The 27,371-nt window shown below is 43.5% G+C and overlaps 1 protein-coding gene across 1 annotated transcript; it reads right to left on the bottom strand.

Annotated features, from left to right (window-relative positions):
* Positions 1-24,282: 24,282 nt before the first annotated feature.
* LOC130467336 (uncharacterized) lies at positions 24,283-26,343 on the bottom strand. Its single transcript, XM_056835824.1, has 2 exons — positions 24,982-26,343; positions 24,283-24,861 (listed from the first exon to the last, which is right to left on the bottom strand). Exons 1-2 carry the CDS (start codon positions 26,341-26,343, stop codon positions 24,283-24,285), a joined length of 1,941 nt encoding a protein of 646 aa, XP_056691802.1.
* Positions 26,344-27,371: the final 1,028 nt, after the last annotated feature.

Genomic DNA, 27,371 nt, shown 5'->3' with positions numbered 1-27,371 from the left:
AATTCGAAGCCTAACTATGACTTTTCGAAGGTTTTAGTTTTTCGAATGCAAAATTTCGTAAATTTAAGATGTTAAATTAAATATTTGCAATTCTTGTTGGTAAATCTTGAATTTTTGATTGACCTACTGTATATGTTTAACAAGTTTGAATGCCTAGCCTTGTTGATTATGCAATCTAATTTGTAATTATGATTAATTTGTTGAAAATTAGAATAATTGATAATTAATTTGATTTTCATAATTAATTATAATTTAATTAGATACCTATGATTAAAAACCACCATAAAAATTGTAAATTTATGATAAATTTTAAATTTTTATGACCTAGACTTGAATCCATGTTAATAGGAAATCAATTAAATAATAAATTTTCGATTTTTCGCCCTAAAATTATGAAATTAATATTATTTATTAATTTGTCATTAATTTTAAGTATGAATTTTTAAATTTTATGCAATTCGTTCATATAACTTGCACGCACAAAGCAATGGACGCTACGTGTTACCCTTAAGGGGTGTTGTATAGTGCGGGCATGCGACGACGAGCAAGGGAGCTCGTCGCCCATGCGGCACGAATGCAATGAGCAAGGCCATGGTGCACGAGCACAAGGCAGCAGCCCTGCCTTGTGTCGTGGGCTATGAGCAATGGACGAATGGGCATGGGCGAAGGCAAGGCACGGCAGTCGCGTGTGGGCAGCAAGCGAGCTGCGCCACAACGCGCACTGCCTCGCGCAAGCGCGCGCAGCGAGCGCGCAGCGAGCGCAAGCTCGCGTGCCACGAGTGCTGCGCCCAGCGTCGATGCCGCGCGCTGCGAACGCTGGCTCGCACCAAGCGAGCGCTAGCGAGCGCGCACAGCATGCGCTGGCGAGTGCACGAAGCGAGCGCTGGCTCGCTTGCATCGAGCGCTGGCGCGAGCGCAGCGAGCGATGGCTCGCGTGCATCGAGCGCTGGCGCGCGCGCAGCGAGCACCAGCTCGCGCGATGGCTTGCGAAGGGTAGAAGCAGCAGCTATGCTACGCAGCGCATGGGCTGCGCGCACATGGCCAGCGATGGCTGTGTGCGTGTGGCCCATGGGCGTGTGATGCGTGAGGTGTTTGCGTTGCGATTAGATCGTTTTGAAATTTTAATTTGAAATTTTCAGTTTACGTAATTTTAATTAATTTTAAAATTAATAATTTAAATTATTTTCTTGGATTTTAATTTTGAATATTATAATTATAATAAATTTTATTTATTCTAATTATTTTACTAAAATTAAAATCATGAATAAATTTAAATACGACTGAAATTAAATTAATTTTTTTTTTCGGATTCAATTATAAATTTATATAAGCTTTAAATTTTAATTAAATTTGTATGTTTCCGGTTAGACTAGAAATACATTTTTATGTTTAAAATTAGTAAAGCATATGAATTTATTGGTTTAAGTGGGAGCGCTTTTAGTCATAAAACTCTTGATTAGGTCTACAAATCCTTAAGGTTAAAACAACTTGATTAGAATTAATAAGGACTGAATAATTGGTAGATTATTGGTGCCCTTGATTAATTGCTGCAAATGTTTACGTGATGCATAATGTGTTTTACTAACCAGCTATGTGGGCCATTCATGATAATGAATGGGTGAATGGTATATATTGTATATGTACTGTTTTGCAGGTTATGAAGTGACTAATATGGCCCAAATAGGATAGAAAATATGGTCTGCGTACCATTAATTTGAATGTAATTGGTCTAAAGTACCAAAGTTGTTTTTCAATTCAAATATGGTCTGCGTACCATCAAATAGTTGTAATTAGTTTTAATTATAGCTTATCCTATTTGAAGAAAATGGTGCCTCCCACGGAGATTTTCAAGACGGACTTTGAAGTTAAAGCTTCAAGATGAAGTCGGGCCATACTAGATCACATTTATCTTATGCATGTTTTAAGTTATTTATTGCTTTTAAATATGTCTTAAAATGCATGAGATCAAAAGCTTGATTATGTTGCATGATTAAGGATTTTAGTTCACTTAAAATCTAACCAACATAGTAAGAGCCTTAAGTTCCAAACTTAAAAATTGAGTTATAAGGTGCCATGCCAAAATATACACTTGCTTGGATATCCTTTACATCAATCTAGTAATAGTTTTCGCTCAGCGAGGTGTTACTTATTGGTCCTAAAGGGGCAAGGTACACAAATAATTGTGAGTACATGTTAGTTTTGGTGAAACTCAACGATATAAGTAAGGAGTCCTTTTATGTCGTGGCAAAATCGATAGGTTTACCTAATAAGTTCTTAGACGTACCTATCAACCAAGAATAGTTTCTAGACTATTAGCAAAAGGTTTTTGCTTACCTAAGATGTTTTAGGATTAAGTCGACAAACTGTGCTTAGTTCTTCAATGATTTTAGGATCTTGGAATCATTTTATTCACACCTGCCGGAACACATAACTTGAATAAAATGCTTAATAAACATTGAATTATGCATGTATGCTAGAATTTAAGTTTATTAAGAGAAACTGTGAATGGTTATTTATTTGTTTATTCTTTTCAATTGTAGTTTTTAATATGGCAAACAACAATTCATTCAACATTCGATCAATTCTCGAAAAGGAGAAGTTGAACGGGAAAAACTTCCTTGACTGGCAAAGGAACTTGCAAATAGTTCTTATGCAGGAAGAAAAGGAGTATGTCCTAGAAGAGGCGATGCCCGAAGCCGCAGGCGACGGGGTCACTCAGGCAGCCCTCAATCGTTGGATTGATGCCAACAAGGATGTGAAATGTCTAATGCTCGCCACCATGAGTGCGGATCTGCAGAAAACGTTCATCAACTCAGATGCTTTCACAATCATCAGTGAGTTGAAGAACATGTTCCAAGATCTGGCTCGAGTCGAAAGATTCGAGACTCATAGGCAAATTCTTGAGACCAAGCTTAAGAAAGGCGAGCCCGTAAGTCCACATGTTCTCAAAATGATTGGACTCATTGAGAATATGAGTCGGCTGGATCAGCAATTTTCTCAGGAAATGGCTATAGACACCATCCTCCATTCTCTTCATAGCGGGTATGATCAGTTCAAACTGAACTACAGTATGAATAGTCTGGACAAAACGCTCACTGAGCTTCACGGTATGCTGAAGACCGCTGAAAAGACGCTCAAAAGTGATAAGCAGGATGTGCTTATGGTGCGTGGGGGCAAGTTCAAGAAATCTGGAAAGAAGAGGAATGCTAAGAAAGGTGGCAACAAGGCCAGCCCAACTAAGCAAACTGGCGCCAAATCTGTAAAGAGGAAGGTCAGTCAACCCACATCTGAATCCGAATGCTTCTACTGCAAGAAGAAGGGGCATTGGAAGAGAGATTGCTTGAAGCTAAAGGAAGATCAGAAGAACGGAACAGTCGTTCCATCTTCAGGTATTTTCGTTATAGACTGTATACTTGCTAATTCAACTTCTTGGGTATTAGATACAGGTTGTGGCTCACACTTATGTTCCAATCCACAGGGACTAAGAAGAAGTAGAAAGTTAAGCAAGGGTGAAGTCGACTTCCGAGTGGGAAATGGAGCACGGATTGCTGCATTAGCTGTAGGAACTTACTATTTGTCGTTGCCCTCCGGGCTAGTTTTGGAACTGGAAGAGTGTTTCCATGTTCCAAGTCTTACTAAAAACATCATTTCAGTTTCTTGCTTAGATGCTAAGGGATTTTCCTTTTTAATAAAAGACAATAGTTGTTCGTTTTATTTTAAAGAGATGTTTTATGGATCTGCTAGATTAGTCAATGGACTTTATTTATTAGATCACGACAAACAAGTATATAACATAAATACCAAAAAGGCCAAAAAGGATGATTCAGATCTCAGCTATCTGTGGCATTGTCGATTAGGCCATATAAACTTGAAACGCTTAGAAAGACTTCAAAAGGAAGGAATTCTAGAACCATTTGACTTAGAGGATTATGGTAAATGCGAATCATGTTTACTTGGCAAAATGAAAAAGAAACCTTTCTCTAAAGTTGGAGAAAGAGCAAATGAACTATTGGGTTTAATCCATACAGATGTATGTGGACCAATGAGTACAAATCCTAGAGGTGGTTTCAGCTACTTTATCACTTTCACTGATGACTTCAGTAGATATGGTTATGTCTACCTAATGAAGCATAAGTCTGAATCCTTTGACAAATTCAAGGAATTTCAGAGTGAAGTAGAGAATCAATTAGGCAAGAAGATTAAGGCACTGCGGTCTGATAGAGGCGGTGAATATCTGAGCTATGAATTTGATGACCATCTGAAAGAATGTGGAATTCTATCAGAATTGACTCCTCCAGGAACACCACAATGGAACGGTGTGTCGGAACGGAGGAACAGAACCTTGCTAGACATGGTCAGGTCAATGATGGGTCAATCCAAACTTCCATTAGAATTTTGGGGACATGCACTAAATACAGCTGCACTCACTATAAATAGAGCTCCGTCTAAAGCTGTCGAAAAGACTCCATATGAATTATGGTTTGGAAAGCCTCCAAATGTGTCTTTTCTTAAGATTTGGGGATGTGAAGTATACGTCAAACGATTAATTTCAGACAAACTTCATCCAAAATCTGACAAATGTATCCTTGTGGGCTATCCAAAGGAAACAAAGGGGTATTACTTCTACAATACATCTGAGAACAAGGTGTTTGTTGCTCGAGATGGTGTCTTTTTGGAGAAAGATCACATTTCCAAAATGACAAGTGGAAGAAAAGTAGACCTCGAAGAAATTCGAGTCGAACAACAAACTCTAGAGAATGCTCAAGATGACATTCAGGATGAAACTCAGAGATCTTTAAAAGAATCTGGTGAGAATCATGGTCAATCTAGAAATTTTACCCCGCGTAGATCGCAAAGATATAGATCTCAACCGGAAAGGTACTTAGGTATTTTGACGAACGAGAGCTATGACGCTCTATTACTTGAAAGTGATGAACCTGCGACTTACAAACAAGCTATGACGAGCCCTAGCTCCAAGCAATGGCAAGAAGCCATGCAATCTGAATTAGACTCCATGTCTGAAAACCAAGTATGGGATTTGGTCGATTTGCCAGATGGCTACCAAGCCATTGGAAGCAAATGGGTTTTAAAACTGAAAAAGGACAAGGATGGGAAACTTGAAGTTTTCAAAGCTAGATTGGTTGCAAAAGGTTACAGGCAAGTCCACGGTGTGGATTACGATGAAACCTTTTCACCAGTTGCAATGCTAAAGTCTATTCGGATAATGTTAGCAATCGCTGCATATTACGATTACGAAATATGGCAGATGGATGTCAAAACTGCTTTCTTAAACGGCGTTTTAACAGAAACTGTGTTTATGACACAACCTGAAGGTTTTCAGGATCCAAAGAATGCTAAAAAGTTATGCAAGCTAAAGAAGTCAATCTACGGATTGAAGCAGGCATCCAGGAGCTGGAATATACGTTTTGATGAAGCAGTCAGTGACTTTGGTTTCATCAAGAACGCAGACGAATCTTGTGTATACAAGAAGGTCAGTGGGAGAAAAATTGCTTTCCTAGTATTATATGTCGACGACATATTACTTATCGGAAATGACATTCCTATGTTGAACTCTGTCAAGATTTGGCTTGGGAAATGTTTTTCGATGAAAGATCTAGGAGAAGCACAGTACATATTGGGCATCAAGATTTACAGAGATAGATCTAAAAAGATGATTGGACTTAGTCAAAGCACTTATATCAATAAGGTGCGTGATAGGTTCAAGATGGCGGACTCCAAGCGAGGCTACCTACCCATGTCTCATGGAATGACTCTAAGCAAGAATCAGTGCCCAAAAACACTTGATGAGCGTAGACGAATGAATGGGATTCCATATGCATCATTGATTGGTTCAATAATGTATGCTATGATATGTACACGCCCGGATGTTTCGTACGCACTCAGTGCTACGAGCAGATACCAGTCAGACCCAGGAGAGGCGCATTGGACTGCTGCCAAGAATATTCTGAAGTACCTGAAAAGGCACAAAGATGACTTCCTGGTCTATGGTAGAGATGATGAATTAATTGTTAAAGGCTATACGGACGCAAGTTTCCAAACCGACAAAGATGATTTCAGATCACAGTCTGGGTTTGTCTTCTGCCTCAACGGAGGAGCAGTAAGCTGGAAAAGTGCTAAGGAAAGCACCATTGCGGATTCTACAACTGAAGCGGAGTACATTGCTGCACATGAAGCAGCAAAGGAAGCTATATGGCTAAGGAAGTTCATAGGTGAACTTGGTGTAGTCCCCTCCATTAAAGGACCAATAGCCCTGTATTGTGATAATAACGGAGCTATTGCACAGGCAAAGGAGCCTAGACACCACCAGAGAGTCAAGCATGTACTTCGTAGATTTCACCTTCTACGAGAGTTCGTTGAAAGAAAAGAAGTCGAGATAAGCAAAATTGGAACTGATGACAACATATCAGATCCATTGACTAAACCTCTGCCGCAGGCGAAGCACAACTCGCACACTGCAGCTATGGGAAACAAGCATATTGGAGAATGGCTTTGATGTCTCTGTTTAATGTTTTAAAGTTTTAGAGTTTAAATCTTTGTAAAACATTATTGGTTAATCATTCATAATAAATGAAAAGAATTCATTTTTCCATTTAATTTGTGGTTTATTAAATGATGAGTCCCTTCAATTTGACGAAATATTCAAGATAGACTGTCAGGACCAGTCCTGTGACTAAGAAATGTCTATCAAGTGAACTTGAATGTCAAAGATTGAAAATGGTCCCTGATCGGAGTTTTCTATAAAATTGGACGCATAGAAAACGTTAGACGATTAGAATGCAAGATGACTAGTAGTTCTGTTTCTTGAACTATGTGGACATGGCAATGTCATAATCATTTGCATAGATACTTACTTTGGGAAGACTAGTATCGGACAAGACCTATGAAACTTTACTGTAAGAGATGAAAATCTGTCATAAGTAAATTTCATTAAAATTATTAGACACTAAATCCTCAATACCTGAGTGATTTGAGATTACTTGTTTGAGAACTGGTTGCTTTGACGTTGACCAACCGTCGCACCGTAAAAGGAGGCTATAAAGGCAACGCTCAGGTAATCACCTATCAAACGAAGTCTAATCTCAAGATCGCAAGATTGGGATTGTCCTCCCATAAATCGGGATGAGATGCTTAAAAGTTGTACAAGGCCACTCGGAGAGCTAGAAACTGTGAAATGCATGGCCGTGCTCGGATGAATCATAGGCTATGATTATCTGTTTTTTTGATCAGTTGAACTCTGAAACCGAGAAACACCTCTGGACATAATAAGGATGAAAACTCTTACCTTATGTTCAAGAGCAAGCATCGAGCGACAAAGGAATTAGGAAATGCACACTTGTCCCTAAGGACAAGTGGGAGACTGAAGGAAATAATGCCCTTGGTCCAAGTATGCATTCAATGTTAAGTCTAATAAATGCGGTTCAGTATTAATTAACAAGTTAATAATTCAGTGAGATCAAGTGAGCTGAATGCCTAGCTAGAGGCCGCTTCAGTTCAAGTGGAATTAATGATATTAATCCACAGCTTACTCTTGACTGAACCCGTAGGGTCACACAAATAGTACGTAAACGGATTAAGTATTTAATGGCATTAAATACTCCATCTATGGATATTCGGAATCGACGGATCTTGGTTTCAGTGGGAGCTGAGATCGTCACAGGCAAGAAAAGAATACTCCGGAAACGATGATATTGCAGGAAACGGAAATATGGATCGTATCGGAAATATAAATATTATCCAAGTCGTAGATGTTGCCGGGAACGGAAACATGGTACGTATCGGAAAATATTATCGGAAATAGAAATATTGCCGGAATCGGAAATATTGCCGGAAACGGAAATATTGTCTGAATCGAAAATATTATCGGAATCGGAAAATAATTCCGGAAACGGAAATATTAAATATTTGTTCGAAACGGAAATTAATTCCGGAATCGGAAATGTTAAATATTGTTCGTATCGGAAATGAATTCCGGAATCGGAAAATTAATCGGAAGCGCGTCGTACGAATTAGCATCGGACGAGCTTGCTAGACAAAGGCCCAGCACGAAGCCAGGCCCACATCCAGCAAGGGAAACGCGCGCCACAACACGCCAGCCCAAGGCTGCGCCAGGCCCACCGCAAGGCAGGCCCAGCGCGCGCCCAAGGGTGCGGCAGTCGTGGGCTGCGTTGCTCGGGCTGTGCGTGCGTGCGCATGGCGCCCCTCGTGGGCTGCTGTGCGTGCGTGTGTGTGTTTGTGTTCACATACGAAACCTAAAACGTACAGGATTCGTTTAATGATTAAATTCCTAATCCTAAAAGATAAATTAATTAAATAAGAGTTTCACTAGGATTCTAATTTAATTAATTCGTATCCTAGTAGGATTCCAATTCTCTTTCCATACCCCTATAAATATGTGGCCTGGGTTCACAATTTATAACGAGTTTTCAAGTATTCAAAGTGAGTTTTTGAGAGAAAAATTCAGTCACATATCTTGCCTAAAAGTGCCGAAAATTATTAGTACCTTACGGGCGATTCTAGTTGGTCAATCTTAAGGCGGATCCGGACGTGCTGTGGACTATCTACGGAGGGACGACACTTGGAGTCCTAAAGACTTGTTCTTGTTCGGTTCGGGCGCAGCTAGGGAAGGCACGCAACAAAGAGTATGCATCTAAACTATGCTATATGATTATGTGTAAATAATATGTATTCCTGGCTAAATGGTTTTTCCGCATGATTTATGAATTGTCATATGTATCATAACCTAACACCCTTTTCGAGCCCGTCCTAAGAAAATAGGGGTGGAGTCAGCTCCTCTCGTCATTCAGGAGACGGGGCTGTAAGGGCAGCACGTTCTTCAAGGAGAAGAAAAAGCGTGGCTTGCCGTGCTCGTGTTCCACGTGAGGATTTTGAGGATGACTCCTCTAGTTCTTCTGACGAGGAGTTCGCAAGAAACCTTCCTCCTATGGTTCGAGGGAGAGAAGACGTCGACTTGCTTCCCTCTGACATCTTTCCCGGCATGAAATGGCTGAGGTATCTGAGGGAGCAAGGACGTGACTTTGAACGTTTTTTACTCCTGCCCCAAGGCTTTAGTTTTAGGAGCCCTCGACCACATAGTTCTGTAGACCAACTCTCTCTGGGAGAAGTCGCTGTCTACAAGACTGTTTTTATATTGGGTCTTAGATTTCCTTTGCATCCCTTTGTGATGGACGTCCTGGAGGGGTATGATATTGGCCTTGCTCAGCTGACCCCTAATTCTTGGGCAAACGTCTTTGGGTTTATTGCCAATTGTGCTTTGAGCGGCATTACTCCTTCTTTTCCTGCTTTCCTTAGACTTGTAGATATTTCCCCTTCCTCTCGCTCTCCCCAGGGATGGTTCACCCTTTATAGCCGTCGGGGATATAAGACAGTTGTTGGTAAGACTTCTAGCTGGGTTTGGTGGAGGAAGAAGTGGTCTGTTATCCGGATGGAGGACCTTTCCCTTTCAAGGCGTCTTTCTAGGTGGAACCAGCGTCCCCGCTATTTGTCTAGGGGTGACGCCTTCCCCCGCCTTTTGTCAAGAGACTGGAGGCTCATAAAGCCCTTGTTTCAGGCCGAGATGTATCCGCTGTCTACAAAGAGTCATGCATGGGTGCCTAATGCCTGGCTTCCTGTGAGGGGGTCAAAAAAGCGCGAGGCTAATGCGTGACCTCGTCCCTCGTGGGTGTGACGATTCTTTTTATTCAATCAAGTGTAATTGGATTTCCTGTGAGTATACACCCAATTGACTAGTAATATAGGAGTCGCCATTCAGTTTTTAACGACAATGAGAAAAACTGACAAAACTCGGTTATCGTGACATAAAGGGAGTGCAATTATGTTTGACCACGACGGCCGTAGGTTCCCTTGTGATCCCTGGTGTGGGGATCTCTCAATATACACCCGCAAGGTAGAGATTGAGGATTCGGGGGACTGTAACTACCGAGAGGAGTACTTCGCTCGTCGATAACTCCAGAGGCAGGATATCCTTACTACCTCAGCATAAATAATTGAAGGGACATGCGTTAACTATTAAACTAATCTGAGTTGATTTTAGCAATATGCAACATATAACACTAATTCGATCGTGATTATCTGATTTAAATAGCATTAAGGGACCTAGCATGATAATCCGATTTCCCAAAAATATTATATTTATTAGGCGTGATAGAACAATCAGATTAGGTTAGTTTAACTCTTCATAAAAAGGTCGAGGAAAGCAGTTAAATCATCAAAAAGGGACACATTACGACGCACCCTTGAGAGGTGCGTCACGGTTCTCAGAAAACTAACCACTTTGACTTTGCTATTTCTCCTTTTTATTTAACGAATCTCAATTATGGGACAGGATACGTTCTGTTCGATTTATGGATCGATTGCGACAGAACGCGTGAACAGTTTCGCAGTGAGAGGCTTAGGCTAAGGGTTGGAGTCAATACTCAGAATATAATTGTGTGTTGTTGTGTCCTTTCACGTCGAATTTAGGAGCCTATTTATAGGGAAGAGTTCGTGGAAAGATAGAATTGCAGAGTTCTAATCCACAAAGAATTAGGAAAAAACACGTACCCATGTATTTTCACCGCCCAGGCCTGGGCGCCGAATATTTTGGCGCCCAGAGCCAGGCGTTGAAAATAGGGTCTGGGCTGTTTGAGATTAATTCGAGTCTTTTAGCGCGTATCAATTTTATGACGGAATGCGTCTGGGCCCGTTACGAACTCTAGGCTCGTTAGGATTTTAATTAATACGTAACTCTTATTTCTGAATCATATTAGGAATAGGATTCTCGCAGTTTTCTATCTCATTTAGGATTTATGTTGGAATGCAACACCTAATTCTGACAGGTTTCTATCTTTTATGATTTGCCACTTTTAGAAGCTACCTTTTACGGCAGTTACTATTTTTAGCAGGTTTCCATAAATAGCAGGTTTCGGGTGAAATGAAATGGGGAATCGAGATTCGTTTATTTTATAGGAGATGCGTTGTCAAGTGGAGATTTACGTTTTCATCATCGAACCTTTCCCTTGCGGGAATGGGGATAAAAGTAGGTGTCTACAGTTAGCCCCCACTTTGACTGAGTCTTGGACTAAGACGATGGTCAAAGTATTAGACGGAGTGCGTCACACAAGCCATGGTGTATATGACCTGTTTTGCGAGGGTCTCACGAGCCCCCGAGTGATAACATTTGACTTAAGGGTCATTACTTGAAATGTCGACATATCCCTCACGTGTCATTGGGATTTGTCAACTGATAGTATAGAAACTTCCTCACTTTTTCATTGGAAGGATCTAAAGGTGCGTAGAAACTCCCTCACTTTGTCATTGGGAGTAGCTACAGATGTTTTCGAAATCAAAGCTGTAAAGTGTAATTGGGCCTGGCCAAGCCCAATCACGAGGTAAAAACGTTTTTTTTTTTTTTTTTAAAGATTCTCATTTTCAGGGCTAGCTAAACGAGAAAACCCCCTTGTTTTTATAGGACGTAAAACGAAGGAAAATCCAGCACCCTTGTTTTTATAGGACGTAAAACGAAGGAAAATCCAGCAAAAGTTATCGCTGCAGCGACTAAGGACCTGCGCGGTTAGTGACGCAGACCCCGCCCGCTGAAGGTGGGCGAGCCTCTCCGTTGAGGGTGGACGCCCCGTCCGATAGAAGTGGACGAATCTGTTTTGATGTTTTGAAAATAAGGACCTACGCGGTTTGTGACGTAGACCCTGCCGGCTAAAGATGGCGAACCTTGTCCGCTGAGGGTGGACACCCCGTCCGATAGAAGTGGACGAATCTATTTTGAAATTTATTTTGCTTTTTTGAAAATAAGGACCTACGTGGTTTGCGCCGTAGACCCCGCCGGCTGAAGATGGCGAGCCTATTTTAAATTTGAAGACTTTATTTTTGTCGAAAACTGAGGACCTGCGCGGCTAGTGACGCAGACCCCGCCCGCTGAGGGTGGGCGAGCCCTGTCCGCTGAGGGTGGACGTCCCTGAATTTGTTTTCTTTTCGATTTGGGAACTCGCGCGGTTTGTGACTTGATCTTGCCGACTGAAGATGGGCAAGTTCCTATTTCTTTGGTTATCTGTGATTTCTTTTGAGATATTTTTTTATTCATTCTTGCAAGAGCGAATTCTTTCGAGGGGTGCTCAAATTTAGTTGTAACCTGAACGTGGGCTGACAACGTGTTTAGACGGATCTTTGTTTTGCGACCGTCTGCTTTCGTGATTTTGAGCTAGTCTTTACGGCTCGACTTGGTCTTTGATCAGAGGACCGTGCACAAGCGTCAGTGAAGTCCTTTCGATGCGGTCGAACCTATTCGTTGTTCCTTTTTGAGATATCCAAACATGATATGGTGTATGGCGCAGTCTGGGAATGTGATTTTGATCGCGCGCTCCTTGTTGGAGTCTATTTTTTTCGCGAGCCCCCAAGCATTGGGGCTCGTCGGTTGTTTTTCGCATCTTGTAATCATGTTTGGGGTCATGCTCGTATGTGCGAGCGACCTTCTACAGTAGTGTGCTACTTTAACGAAGCCGTGGAGTGCGACTTTAGTTTTCAGGCGACACCCGGTTTTGGCTTGGCCCGGATTAACCCTTTGACAGACAAACATTTTTTATTTGGAAAACCAATGACTTGACGACACATATTTTTGGTGTTTCGAAGAATGACCATGACATTTAACTTGCTTTTTTTTGAAAGTGTACACAAGCATTTTCTTAGACGAGTCTAGGTTTCGACCAAGTTTTAATGTTATTATTTTCTTGCTTATTTGGGAGCTAAAGGTGCTTTGGGCTTGATCCTACTTGCAATAGGGCCTCGTGTTCTAGCAACAGGTCTTAAGTCCTTTCCTGTTCCGTGTTTTGTGAAATCTGGGCCTTGGGCTGCATTTTCAGCGCCCAAGTTCAGGCGTTAAACATTTCGGCGCCCAGGGGTGGGCGCTGAAAGTCCTTTCCTGGTAATATTTGATTTTCGGATTTCTAAACACGTTTCCGAATGGGATCATGATGTCATTGGGTGTGTTCGGCTATATATAGGAGCTAGATACGTCCTTATTTTCCACCACTCTCAAATTCTTTCTCTTCTTTTGCTGTGCTCTAATTATTCACTGCTTTTGCCATGTCGATCCCTACTTTCTCACTCCAACGGACTGTTAGGCGTTGGCTGCGGGCGCTTACTCCCAGAGAAAAAGCTTTGTTAAAAGAATACCACTTAGAGGCACTTTTAGGTTTACAACAAATTAATATTGATTATAACTTTCTGCATGCTGCCCTAAGCTTTTGGGACTCCGATCATCATGTTTTTGCCTTTCGGGGCAATGAAATATTTCCTTTGCCCGATGAATTTGCTGCGATCCTTGGTTATCCTACTAATGCTACTCCTGTTACCCCTGACACTATTGAAGAGGGTAAAACAACTATAAGGGCTTTCCTAGGGCTAGATGATAACATGTTTGCTGAAATTGTTGTAGATGATAAGGTTAACTTGGCAAAACTTGTAAAACATCACTTTAGGCTTAGTAAAAATATGACCGAACAGAAATTGAATATTCGAGCCCTTGTATTTTGCTTGTTGAATCATTATTTGCTGTCGAATAACAATGGTGAGTTCGGTGACATAAGGTTGATCCCCTTGATTAGCCAGATGGAAAGTTGCTATTCTATTATGCCGTTGGTTGTTGCCGAGACTTTGCTGAGTGCGGATGAGCTGAAGAAGGATGCCAAATCCGAACATTTTAAGGGAAGCCCCCTATTACTGCTGGTAATCGATTTTTTTCTTTGCGCGCATACACGTTTTTTTTGCATATATTTCTTTTTGCCTGGGGCTGAGTTTCAGCGCCCAGGGCTGGGCGCTGGAATATTCGGCGCCTGGTCCTGGGCGTTGAAACTGCGCCCCAGGAACCTTTTTTCTTTCTTTTCATTCTTTTGATTCGATCGTACCTGTTTTTGCAGATTTGGCTTGCGGAACGGCTTAGACTTTTGGAAGCTCCTGCCGATCTTAAACATTATCGCCCTATAGCTTTGGGTAACCGAAAATACTTGCACCAAGGCCAGGACGAGGCCGAATGGACCTCCTTTTTTACTTATGGCATTTGTTCTATTAAGTGGGTGGTACCATGGTGGGGTTTGACTACTATGACAGGGGGGTCTGATGTATCGGTTTATGTTTCATTGTTGGGGCTATCTCGTCCCATTTATATTTTCCCTTACCGAGTCATGCGTCAATATGGTTTAAGGCAGACTATCCCTTTTTCTGATACGGTACCACCTAAGGTAGCGGCATTTTCACAAACACGGGTCTTAGCGTGGGCTAAGTATTATGATGGTCTCCCGCATTGGGCCGTAGCTACAAATGGCTTTGTGGGTCTTTCTGAAAATTACAAGTTGTGGATGAGCTCCGATGACAAAGATGTGAGGATCGAGGCTCGTAATGGGGAGCCGGCTGAGCTTTTGATACCTCGTATTCGTGTTAAGTACGAGGGTCCTGATTCTGCCAAACCTCGTACCTATAGTTTTAAGACTGTGAATGCTCGTCCTGATCGAAAGCGAAAGGAAGTTCCTCCCCGTTCCAGTTTCAGGCCTAAAAAGATGCCTAACATGAAGGGGCCTGCTGTTGTCAAAAGAAATGCAAGCTCTCGCGGAAATCGCCGCCGGAACAATGAATGGGTTAGGAAGGCTCAGCCGCCTGTAGAAACAGTGGCTAGTCTAGTTGATGATAATAATCCTTCTCCCACCATTGTTTGTGCCCTTGAGGCTGAGCGGGCTATAACTGAGAATGTTTCTGAAGCCTTGACATCTTTGGAAGTTAGTGTCCAGGAGCCGGTTCTTATGGAGATTGACATTGGGGCAGCGCAGAGGACTGTGGGAGTGGATCCTGCGAATATTGCCCTCTACAAGACTTTATTTGATGATCCAGAAGAACTAGAGTAGTGTAGTTCTTGCTAGGGTGTAGGTGCCCTCTATTTATTTCAGTCGTGTTTGTTTTTATTTTTAGCATTCTGTTTTCCTTCTTATTATATTTTAATAAAGGCGTATTTTTAGTTTTCATTTATTTTTTGTTTCTCCTCTTTTTTATGTATTTTATATGTCTAACACTTTTTGCACAAAGAATATATTTTTTATTTGGACCGAATCCTTGGTAAGGATTGCCTACGTATCTTGTCAGAATCAGGTCGCGCGTAGTTCTAGTATGCCGGATTTCGGTAGATATGTCCTGAAGTGGAAACATATTACTTAATTGGTCAAATGAGTGAAGTATTTATCATTATTTTCATCTGCCATTTTTTTGCCATAGGTTGCGTAAAATTCGACTAATTTGCGTAAAATTCGACTAATTTAATATTCTTGGTAAACCTATTTGGATACGTACTGTACCCCCCAAGTGTTCGTTATTTTTCCGTTGTGTGCGGATAAAATGACGAGCACTTTCAAAAAGAAAACTTTTGGCAGGCAGAGAGTTTCAACGCCCAGGCTGGGGCGTCAGAATTTTCGGCGCCCAGCCCTGGGCGCTGAAAATGACTTGGGCGGTCAATTTTTGACGCTTTGCTTCACATGTTCTTGCGTTTATTTCTATTCCCTTTTTTTTTGTGCCTTGACATTGTGCTTCGTATTTAAAGTTAATTTTGAGGCTATTTTGGAGGCTTTTTTGACTGTTAGCGAGAAATGCACTTTTGTCTGGATTAATTTTTTCTATTGGTGTCTTGAAACAGTTTTGAAAATAGAGTTAGGGTGCGGAAGTTATGAAGATCTTTGTGTAGGCTTTGGAGGTGGGTTGTTAGTGAAGGGTATGATGGAATCTATGTTTTATGAATCTTTTTTTTTTGGTAACATTTGCATTGTTTTAAATTTTTGATTTCCTTTGATTTTGGGTTGCATGGATTGGCTCTTATGATGACACTGGTTGGCTTTTTAGGTTTTGGGGATATGAATGGAATATTGTGGTTTATTTTGTGGGTTTCGGGAATTGGTTCCCATGACACTATTTCAAAACCGAGTGGGCTTTGTTTGTTGGGCCTAGAGTGGACCGCCTCTTTATTTTTGTATTTTGCAAGTACATTTGGTGTTTATTTAGTGTTAGAATAAAAAAATTTAGGAGAAATATTACGCTTTTATTGATTCGGAAAGTAAGGAAAACACACTGAAATAAAACTGACCCATATTCTAAAGGGCCTTAGGACCATCTAAACTCTCTATTTTTTTTTTATCAATCTAAAGAACTACTAGGCGCTTTTTACTAATGGTGCTCTATGTGGCTCAAGCCTGGGGTTTAGTCTTATAAAACTTCGGTCCTTCACCGGTACTCATCTTGAATTCCATTCCTTTTGCGTTGACCCACTGATATGTCTTCACCCATCCGTTCTCGACCTCTTCTAGTGTTGATGTAGGAGAGATTTACCGGGTTGGATCAAAACCTTCATCTTGTAAAGCTAGGGTAGTCATCACAGTCTCGTCCTCCATAGGCCTCGATTCGTTAAACAATGTCCATAGAGCCTGGTTGTCCAATATTTCAGCTGTTTTAGTCTTGGTGAGGTGGGGTGCCTCATCCAAGGTGTGGCAGTCATGGAAAATTTCAAATCCGGGTTTTAGCAAGCCATCCTGAACGAAGGGTTCAGGGAAATCACATCATGGGTGTTCTTCTCCTTCCCGAATGAACATCCCGTTAAGGGTCCTTTGATGTGGGGGAAGGAGGGTGGTTTGTTTGGTTTTGTTAAGGCGTAGCCTAGATAGGCGGTCAGCAATATCTTCCTCCGTTGGTTCATAACCCAAGCCAAAGGGAGTAGATTTGTCGGGAAAAGGAGGGAATGTGCATTCCTTCTTCCTTATGCCCAATGGGGTTCCTGGAAAATAGCCTTGAGCTAACAGCATTCTAGGGATGACTCGGGATGCATGCGGGTCTAGGAATGCTGGATCATAATCTTCGATGAACTGGATTGTTTCTTCCATTTGAAACCCATAAAGGTCGTCTGCAGTTTCAGCCGTTCCAACCATAGTACAACTGATGTCGAGAGGAGGAGCGCGGATTTCTAGTATTACCCCGTTATGGTTAAGTTTAACCATTTGGTGCAAGGTAGAAGCCACACCTCCTAAGTCATGGAGCCAAGGTCGCCCCAAGAGGAGGTTGAAAGTGGGCTTGATGTTGATTATTTGAAACTCCGTGGTGCGTGCCACAGGCCCGGTTTGTATGGTAAGGTTGATTTTCCCCAATACAGGCCTTCGGGAGTTATCATAAGCTCGTACCCCTTGCGTGGAGGTTTGGAAGTCATCGCTTCCTAGCCCCAAGCAATGGGCGGTTCGCAATGGGCAGACATTAACCGCCGAACCATTATCTACGAGCGCTAGGGGGATGTTTTGTCCTTTACATCCAACCACTAGGTAAAGGGCTTTATTGTGAGAACCCCCCCTCTTTGGGTAAGTCTTTATCAGTGAAAACTATGGCCTTTTCTCCGGCATCTCTCGTGACATGGCTAACCAATAAGTCAGGTGTGATATCTGTAGGTACTGAGATGAGGTCAAGTGAGCGAATAAGCTTTTCGCGATGTTCCTTTGAAGTACACATAAGATCCCAGATGGTAATCTCAGCCTTGGTTCTTTTTAGTTGTTTCAGGAGAGGATTTTCAATGACTTCCGCGACTGTGGCGTGCCGTCCATTCTCAGGAGTTTGCCTAACCGGGACGCCGTCCATAGGAGGTGGGTGAATATCCGGTTGGTACATTCTTCCGGATCGGGTGAGGTTGTCGACCTCAGGCTCCTGAGGGGTGGTGTCAATGAGAGCATACCCGGGCCAAGTTTCAGTGAAGAAGTCCTGGCCCGAGACTTGAGATAGGTAAATATCTTCAGCATCATCGTTCCACACACTGCACACTTCCCTCTCGATTCGATCCATAGGGACCACAGCGAGTGGTGCACCTTGAGGTGTAATATACACCGTGGGGTCGAAATTCTCTGGTTGGTCGAGAGAGATGTGACAAGAGCTCTTGTTGTTGTTGGGTTTGCCAACGTTAGGGAGAGGTATCACTTCATCCTCTATCATGTCCTGGATCGTATGTTTTAGACTCCAGCAGTTTTCAGTGTCATGCCCATTTCCTTGATGGAATTTGCAGTAAGTACCTTCGACCCAATATTTGTTTTTGACAGGAGGGTCACGGGTGGGACCTATAGGTCTCAACTTTCCTTGATTGGTTAGTCATTCGAAGGCTTGTACCAAAGTTGACCCGAGTGGGGCAAACTTTCGGTCTCGGACCCATCTTACAGGGTTTCTTCGGGCGGGAGTCTCTTCTACAGCATGGACTTCTTGGGCTTGGGATGTGTTACCCCGATTATAGGTGTTGGTCTTATATGTGGGTTTGCTCTGTATGGTTTTGGCGAGGTCGTCCTCGATCTTTATTCCCACATCATAAACTCTTTTGAAAGTGTCAAGTCCCAGGTACCTAAGGTGTTGTCTGTAAGCCGGGTCCAGGTTGTCAATGAATTTTTGGACCAATTCTGTTTCGGGAGGCCTATTGATTAGCTGGGCCGCCTGGTCCCTCCATCTAGCAAAGTAGGTTGTGAAACCCTCATTTTTCTTTTGGAAGAGAACTTCCAGCTCGCGCATGGTGACTTGGAAATCCATGTTAGACGAGTATTGCTTGATGAAGACATTGACAAAGTCTTCCCAAGTGGGGAAGAGCTTAGGGTCCTGGTGATAGTACCATTTGAGCGGCACAGGTTCCAAGGACAAAGGAAAGGCAGGTATGTACATGGACTTGTCCACGCCTTTCAAGTTCATGGTATTCACAAAGCTCAGTAGATGATCACGGGGGTTGTCCGTGGCCTTGAACTTTGGTAAGTCAGATGAACTGAACTTTTCTGGTAATTTTCCAGGAAAAGGTTCAGGATCGAGAGAGAAGTATTTGCTCCCCATGGTTTGTTGTAGGACCATTTTTCAATCCTCTTCTCGTTTTCGAGGTCATTTTTGGCTTGCGCAGCCGCTAAAGCTTCATTTTCCATTTTCAGTTGGCCCATAAGTTGGGTCATTTGGACCATCTGGTCTCGCAAATCTTCGATGGACATGTTTGAAGGTGCGAATCGAGGTTGGGAAAGCGGAGATCCTTGAAATGAGGGACGACGAACGGAGCTTGGAGTTACTAAACCTGGTGTTGGCGATGTATCTTCGAGACGCACTAACCGTTGATTCCCTGATCGGCACCAAGTGGCAGGACCAGTCCTAGGCATAAGATAAGCTAAAGTTTAGGTTCCCAAAGTTTCAAGCATTACTTAGTCTAAACTTCGACTCTCTAAATTGGTTTTTCACTCTTTCTTTTGTCGGTACACTTTTTGGTTTTTTTTTATTTTGGTCATTCTTTTGGATTTTCGAAACACTTGCCCGTGTGACATTCATAGTTGTTAGCATGTTCGGTTTTGGTGCCGAGCATTGCCATCGTAGGAGGCCCAACAACGACACAAAGAGTCATTAATTTTTCACGAGTCACTTTTGAAATCGAGTGCTTTTCTTACGCCCTCGTAGCAATTCTTTTGATGAACATTTTTTTTTGCGCTACGTATTTTCCTTTCGCTCTGGCACCGAGGCTGCTGCGCCTGACCAGAAGGCCAAGCAGCAACTTCAGCGCCCAGCTAGGGGCGTGAGAAATTCTGGCGCCCAGCCAGGGGCGTTGAAAATGCGTCCCTGGCTGGTTCTCGTTTTCTGTCTTCTGTTTATGCGACTTCGATTTGCGTGCTTGCCTAATAACGTCCTTTACGCGTAACAGCGTTTGTGGGATTCGTTACAGGCCATCCCGAGCGTCGCTTATTTTGTGGCGATCATTCGGGTTTGCGGAACACGTGTTTCGGTATAACTCTTTGGCAAATTAGTCTATGAATGTTAGGGCAGTTTTTTAAGGTCGTTGGTTTTCTAGGATAGTTTGTCACACACAATCACATATTTCGCTACACATAACTACATTACAAACATGGATTTGAAAATTAAATATGCCACGTAGTTTATGATAGGCATCTATGGGTAGTTTATTTGCGCCTGGCTTGGTACCGCTTCTATCGTAGATCCAACACATGCCCCGGTCGAGGTAGTGTCTTCAACAGACGAATTTCGCTCAAGAGGCCAACCCGCAAGTGCAAGCCAAGGGGGCATGCAGGCGAGAGGGACCTAATGGGCGAGCGATTGGGTTCGGGATAGGTGTACTACCTGCACAAGTACCGAGTGGGAAACATGCGCGGCGTATGCACCCCCCTATTGGCGAAAAAAGGTATCCTTAGTCCCAACTCCCGAGGGAGCCGAGATTCGTTATGATGTTCTGCCCGTTCACATTAATATGCTGAATTTCAGGTCGTCCCAACTTGGTGGGGAAATAAACGCGGGGTAGGATCGTTTCACCCTTCGGCTATTTTGATTACCTACAAGCACGAGTATTTCCTTCACTATCCCCAGTGGAGTCGCCACTGTGAGGGGGTCGAAAAAGCGCGAGGCTAATGCGTGACCTCGTCCCTCGTGGGTGTGACGATTCTTTTTATTCAATCAAGTGTAATTGGATTTCCTGTGAGTATACACCCAATTGACTAGTAATATAGGAGTCGCCATTCAGTTTTTAACGACAATGAGAAAAACTGACAAAACCCGGTTATCGTGACATAAAGGGAGTGCAATTATGTTTGACCACGACGGCCGTAGGTTCCCTTGTGATCCCTGGTGTGGGGATCTCTCAATATACACCCGCAAGGTAGAGATTGAGGGTTCGGGGGACTGTAACTACCGAGAGTAGTACTTCGCTCGTCAATAACTCCAGAGGCAGGATATCCTTACTAGCTCAGCATAAATAATTGGAGGGACATGCGTTAACTATTAAACTAATCTAAGTTGATTTTAGCAATATGCTACATATAACACTAATTCGATCGTGATTATCTGATTTAAATAGCATTAAGGGACCTAGCATGATAATCCGATTTCCCAAAAATATTATATTTGTTAGGCGTGATAGAACAATCAGATTAGGTTAGTTTAACTCTTCATAAAAAGGGCGAGGAAAGCAGTTAAATCATCGAAAAGGGACACATTACGACGCACCCTTGAGAGGTGCGTCACGGTTCTCAGAAAACTAACCACTTTGACTTTGCTGTTTCTCCTTTTTATTTAACGAATCTCAATTATGGGACAGGATACGTTCTGTTCGATTTATGGATCGATTGCGACAGAACGCGTGAACAGTTTCGCAGCGAGAGGCTTAGGCTAAGGGTTGGAGTCAATACTCAGAATATAATTGTGTGTTGTTGTGTCCTTTCACGTCGAATTTAGGGGCCTATTTATAGGGAAGAGTTCGTGGAAAGATAGAATTGCAGAGTTCTAATCCACAAAGAATTAGGAAAAAACACGTACCCAGGTATTTTCAGCGCCCAGGCCTGGGCGCCGAAGATTTCGGCGCCCAGAGCCAGGCGTTGAAAATAGGGTCTGGGCTGTTTTCTTTAGTCAGATTCGGATTCCTGAAATCCGTAGAGTTTGGGATTAATTCGAGTCTTTTAGCGCGTATCAATTTTATGACGGAATGCGTCTGGGCCCGTTACGAACTCTAGGCTCGTTAGGATTTTAATTAATACGTAACTCTTATTTCTGAATCATATTAGGAATAGGATTCTCGCAGTTTTCTATCTCATTTAGGATTTATGTTGGAATGCAACACCTAATTCTGACAGGTTTCTATCTTTTATGATTTGCCACTTTTAGAAGCTACCTTTTACGGCAGTTACTATTTTTAGCAGGTTTCCATAAATAGCAGGTTTCGGGTGAAATGAAATGGGGAATCGAGATTCGTTTATTTTATAGGAGATGCGTTGTCAAGTGGAGATTTACGTTTTCATCATCGAACTTTTCCCTTGCGGGAATGGGGACAAAAGTAGGTGTCTACACTTCCCCATGTGGGTCAGTTCACCAACATAGTTTTCCTTGCGGTCGTCGGTCTTTGCCCTTATTTAAGTAGAGGTAGTTTCTCATAGACTTTCATCAGAGCCTTGTTCTTTTTCTTCTACTGACTCTCTCGGTTTTATGTAAATTCTACCATGGATCGTTTATCCCCCGAAGACAAGGATTTGGTGGATGTTCCCACTTGGTTGTCCGAGGTGTACACTGAGGACATTCTCAAGGTCGTGGAAGCCAAGAAGAAGGACTCCTCCGAAAAGTCCGACGATGGTGCCTCTGGTGACGTTGCCAAGGTATGCCCTTGTTTACTTTTAATAGGCTTTTGTTTTCTTCCAAGGTCTAGACTTAGTTGTTTATTTGTTGTCTTGTTTAGGAGCCCACTTCATCAGCTACGAAGAAGCGTCCTGCATCTTCGACGGTGGCTCCCAAGCCTAAACGGCCCTTTTTCAAGAAGCTGAGTACCACCGACGCTACAACAAAGCCGTCTCTGGTGGAGCCGTCTGCTCCTCTGACTGGGGGGGAAGTTCCCCTTTCTCAGGCGTCCACTTCTCTTCCTGAACACAGGGAAGCCTCTCCCCAGGTGAGCACCGAAGGGGATGCTGCGGCCAGGGCAACCGCTGACGAGGTGGAGGCCGATCAGGCTAATGCTACAGGAGCTGCTACTTCGTCTAGGGAGAATAAGGGTAAGGGCAAGGAGGTTGAAGATTCTCCTGCTGGTGACACAGCACGTCACATCCGTTTGAACATATCAGCTGAATCAATGTCAAAACGTCAAAAACCATACAACAATACCAAGTTATCATAACAATCTAAAAGGTACCAAAATACTAACCACTTGACGGATCCGGAAGTGGCGAACATCCCTCCGTCAGGCCGCTTCAGCTCAGAGTAAAAGGATAAGATCCTTTCGGACGTCTATGCTGCCATCCCTGAGGAATATGTGAGGTCGCTTCCCGGGATTCACCTGGGGTTCTTTCGGTCTATTCAGTCCCTCGTACTTGATGTGAGATGCCTTATTTATTCATTCATTTTTTTTTACTTCTTTTTTTTTTTTTTTTACTAAGTCTTTTTGGTCTTGGCAGCTCTTCATCCGTTGTGCCGAGAGTAGGCACTACCGCTTTGATATGCATAAAGAGATGCTCAAGCATAAGGACCAGATTGAGAATCATGTGAAGTATGCTGAGAGGACGGCCAGATTGATCAATGTGGACGCGGACAAGAAGATTAAGTCCGACACCGACGCTCTGAAGAAGGTCGAGAAGGACGCCCAGAACTATGAAAAGAAACTGCTGGAGCATGAGGAGAGGCTGGCCATGCTGAGAAAGGAGTATTCCTCCGTCTCGGAGCGGGTGACCAACTTCTCTTCCAAGGTGGACGCCTTATAGGGTAAGCTTAAGGCTACCCAAGACGAGATTGAGGTTGTGCGCAGAGAGGCCGCTAGCTCTTTCAAGTCTGGCGAAGATTCCATTTTGGAGATCGCTCAACGGGCGTGGGATCAATCCATGGACGGGAAGGACTTCTCTTGGTTCAAACGTCGTATCTCCTACCAGATGGCCGTCTCGACGGCTAGACGCCTTGGTCTGGATCCCCCAGAATTTTTCAGCGATGGGGAAGATGAGGACGTGGAGGAGGAAGAAGTGAATTCCCCTGAAGGCCAAGACGTTCAGGACGGGAGCTCCACCGCCCCTCATCCCTAGGCGGCCTTTATTTAATTAGTTTGGACGGCGCTGTGGGCGCTTGTAATAACGTTGGTGCCTTTTGGTATATATTTGTTTTGATTTGTTTGCTCCTTGTGCGCATGTATGAATATTTCGTGCCTCCTGTGCACTTGTTTTTTTATTCCATTTTCAGTTTATGACTGATTTCTCAGGAACTTCCTTTTTTGGTCCATTTGATGGACGGATACCCCAGTGTTTTAGGTGATCAGCCTAATTTGGGGCGCTAATCTAGGCCACTTCTCAGGCCGTCAACCGATTAGTCTTTTTGAGACGCCTTCCAAGGAGGAGGCGTCATATTGAGTATCTGCTCTTGTTGAGTCTTTTGCGTTTTTGTTAGTACATGGTACTTTTAGGGCCGTCGGTTTTTCTTTGGTAACTGACGCCACCGTTTATTTTTTGTGGATCTCTCCGCGTCTTAAGGGGCTGTTATTGAGCCTTTGTATTCGTCAGATAAGAAAACATTCGTTAATGTACTAAGTAGAAAAAATAATTTTGCCGCTTCATAGGCGGGCATTTACAGGCCGTTTTATAGGCTCTAGTACGATAGTTAGGCCGTTTTGTAGGCTCAAGTTACATGAGTTATCCTAATGACATTCTATTTACAGCCACTTTCCTCTATCTTGACTGGTTCTGCTTTGGCTGGCTTATTCTCATTGGCGGATGGCAGTTATTCTTCATGCTTTCTTTTGCTTCTGGCTTCGGCCGAATCTTTCTTCCATGCTGACGGGTTGAGGGTGGTGAGGTAGCAGTCTCTTGCTTGTTGCTGGTTTCCATGTATGGTTCCTATTGCCCCATCATCACATACAAACTTCAAGAGCATCAGATGGGTGACGACTACTACTTTAATCTTGTTCAGGGTGGGTGGTCCCAAGATGACGTTGTACGCTGTCAAGTCCTTAACAATTAGGAAGTTCACTTCCATCTTCCGTCCGTCTTTTCTATCCCCAATCCAAACCGGCAGAGTGATGACGCCTACAGGATGCATAATGCTTCCTCCAAAACCAATAATGGGATAGTGTATGCTATCCATGGTTTTGGGGTCATGTGCTAGGCGGTTGAGGCATTCCAGGCTCATTATGTCAAACGAGCTCCTCGTGTCTATTAAGATGCGCTTCACCCTCATATTGGATATTTTGAACTCGACCACCAAGGGATCATCATGCAGAGTGGCTATTCGTCCACCATCTGACTCACATATCTCGATCCGCGGGAATGGGTCCAGAGGTGACTTTCCTGACAGCATTACCTGCCCCAGGCGGCGAGCATAATCTTTCTGTCCCCTCATGGTGGGTCCTCCAGCGGCCGGTCCCCCAGATATGACGGCTACAAACCCCCCTTCACTGAGATTTCCCTCCGTAGGTGAGACAGGTGACTTGTTCTTTTTGTACTGGCTCTTCCCAGAGCCGTGAGAATTCCTCTGTAAGTAGTTCTTGAGATGTCCTTTAGAGGCTAGGCCGTCTAGAGCTCTCTTCAGGCTCCTGCAGTTTTTGGTTTCATGCCCTATGTCTTCATGGAACTGGCAATATAACTTAGGGTCTCGACTCTCAGCAGGAGACTTCATGGGGAAAGGTCGTTCAAGGTCATACCTGGTTCTAACATCTTTCAGTTTTGTGAGGAGATCTGTGTTATACTCGAAGTATTCTCTTTCTTGTGGACGTTCTCTCTTGTGTCCAGGAGAATTGTTATCATGCTCTTTTGAGAGTGCCCACGTACCATTAACTCGTGGGGCTTTTCTGTCTATCTTGTCTTTCTTCCCTGAGGAATCTGTTGCTTCTCCAATCCTTCCATCTTTTGACGCGCTGCATATTTCTGTTGCATGGATAAATGCTTCGGCCTCGTCCAAAGCCTCAGCCATAGTCCTTACACTTTTCTTGACTAGGTCAAACTTAAAGGATCCCTTCTTCAGCCCTCTGATAAAATTATCGAAGGAGACGCCGTCCGGCATTTCTGGGATTTGTCCGGCCTCTAGGTTAAAGCATTTCACATAGCTTCTCAGTGACTCATCCTTCCCCTGTTGAATTCGTCCCAAGTGCATACTGGTTTTCCTTTCTTCCTTGTGTGCCATGAACCTGGTGGAGAACAGGGTTTGCAGTTCGTTGAAAGAGGCAATTGACCCTGGGAGCAATCGCTCAAACCATTTAGACGCTACTCCTTTGAGAGTGGCCGGGAAATATTTGCACCAAGTGGCCTTATTGGTTCCTTGAACATACATATGATGACGGTATGCAACTAGGTGCATATCGGGATCTATGGTACCGTCATAAGCTTCAATGGTTGGAGTTTTTACCTTGGGCTCTTTTGGGGCGTTCATAATATCCTCAGAGAAGGGAGTACTCATGTGCCTTAGCGTCAGATTATTAAGCCCTTGCTGAATGTGGTAAGTAGGTTCACGGCGGCTGGTGAGCAGTCGTGGACGCAGGCTTACCCTGTTGGGCGTCATCTGGGTCTGTCGAGTTGAAGGGAAAAACGGTGGATCTTCCATCACCGGGATGGACCCAGTGGCTGATAGTTCAGACTCAGCTTCATAATATTCTTGACGCCTCGAGGCGGGCCGTAAGACGACTGGTGGATAGCCCCTAGATGGTGGTCGCGTGACTTGGTCCCTTCGTGGTAGAGAGGTCGGGAGGCCGCGATTGGTCCCTGAGCGCTCAGGCGCCAGACTGATTCCACGGCTATCTTGCGGACGGGAGCTCTCTCCAGCTCTCCATACATTGGATCTGAGTGGCATTCTGTTTATCCGATTGACGCCCAAGCTGAGGGGTCTCTATGGAGCCGTCCTCTCAGTGCTGTAGATTAGCATGTTTTTCCGAATTTCGTCTTGCAACGTGGTGCTCATCTGCTGTCGAAAGTTTTGATTCATTTGTTGTTGGAATCCTGCTAAGATCTCGCGCAGCGACCCCACCGAGACTGGCAAGTCCAAATTCTCATCCAGTACGGCGTCTCGGACGCTGGGGCTTAGGTGGCCACCCGACGGAGACGCTTCCACAATTGGTTCTTTCTCTATGACCACCTCAGCTTCCTGCATCCGACGCGGTGTGCTTCCTGCACTTGCGATTCGATTGGCCTCTTCTATATGACGCTGACTGTAATCCCCCGTAATTCTATACATTGTTTATATTTTTTTTTACGCATATTTAATATATTTAAATACAATTTGCGGATTTTAGAAATGAATATGTAATTAAAATATAATTATTTTATTACATTTTGAATATTTTAATGATTTATAAAATCAAAATTTAATTTTGAATTTTACGTTAAAACGGAATTCAGATTTTGAAATCACGTTCGATTGAAATTAGAAAGCAATCCCAACCATTTTGGATTCATCAACCTAAATCCTACTCCTAGCCCAATTGGGCAAAGCCCAAACCAATAAACCCAACACAATACTCCCTCCCCCTTTTTTCCTAATTCACGTGAAACCAAGAGAAAAACAAAAAAAAGAGAACCCTTTCCCCTATTCACGTAACTGCTCCTCCTCAACAATCCCCTCCTTGCTACCGCCGCTCACACCGCCGGACCCTCCTGCACGTCACCGGAATCTTGTCTACGCCGGTAACTCTCATCCTCTTCTTCGTCGTTCCCTTTTCTTCCTCTGTTTTTGTTCTTTCTCTCCCCCTCTGTTTTCATTCTTTCTCTTAACCCTTTCTCGTTTCGCGCAGCAACACCGCGACCCAGGCCAGCCACGACCACCGCACGCAACCCGTGCTCAGCCCTTGCCGCGAGCCACCACTGTCCGCCGGCCAGCACTCC

Source organism: Spinacia oleracea, chromosome 2, assembly GCF_020520425.1.
Source record: "Spinacia oleracea cultivar Varoflay chromosome 2, BTI_SOV_V1, whole genome shotgun sequence".
NCBI lineage: Eukaryota > Viridiplantae > Streptophyta > Magnoliopsida > Caryophyllales > Amaranthaceae > Spinacia > Spinacia oleracea.
The sequence above is the reverse complement of the archived record's forward strand: the minus strand, read 5'-3'. Positions and strand labels throughout refer to the sequence as shown.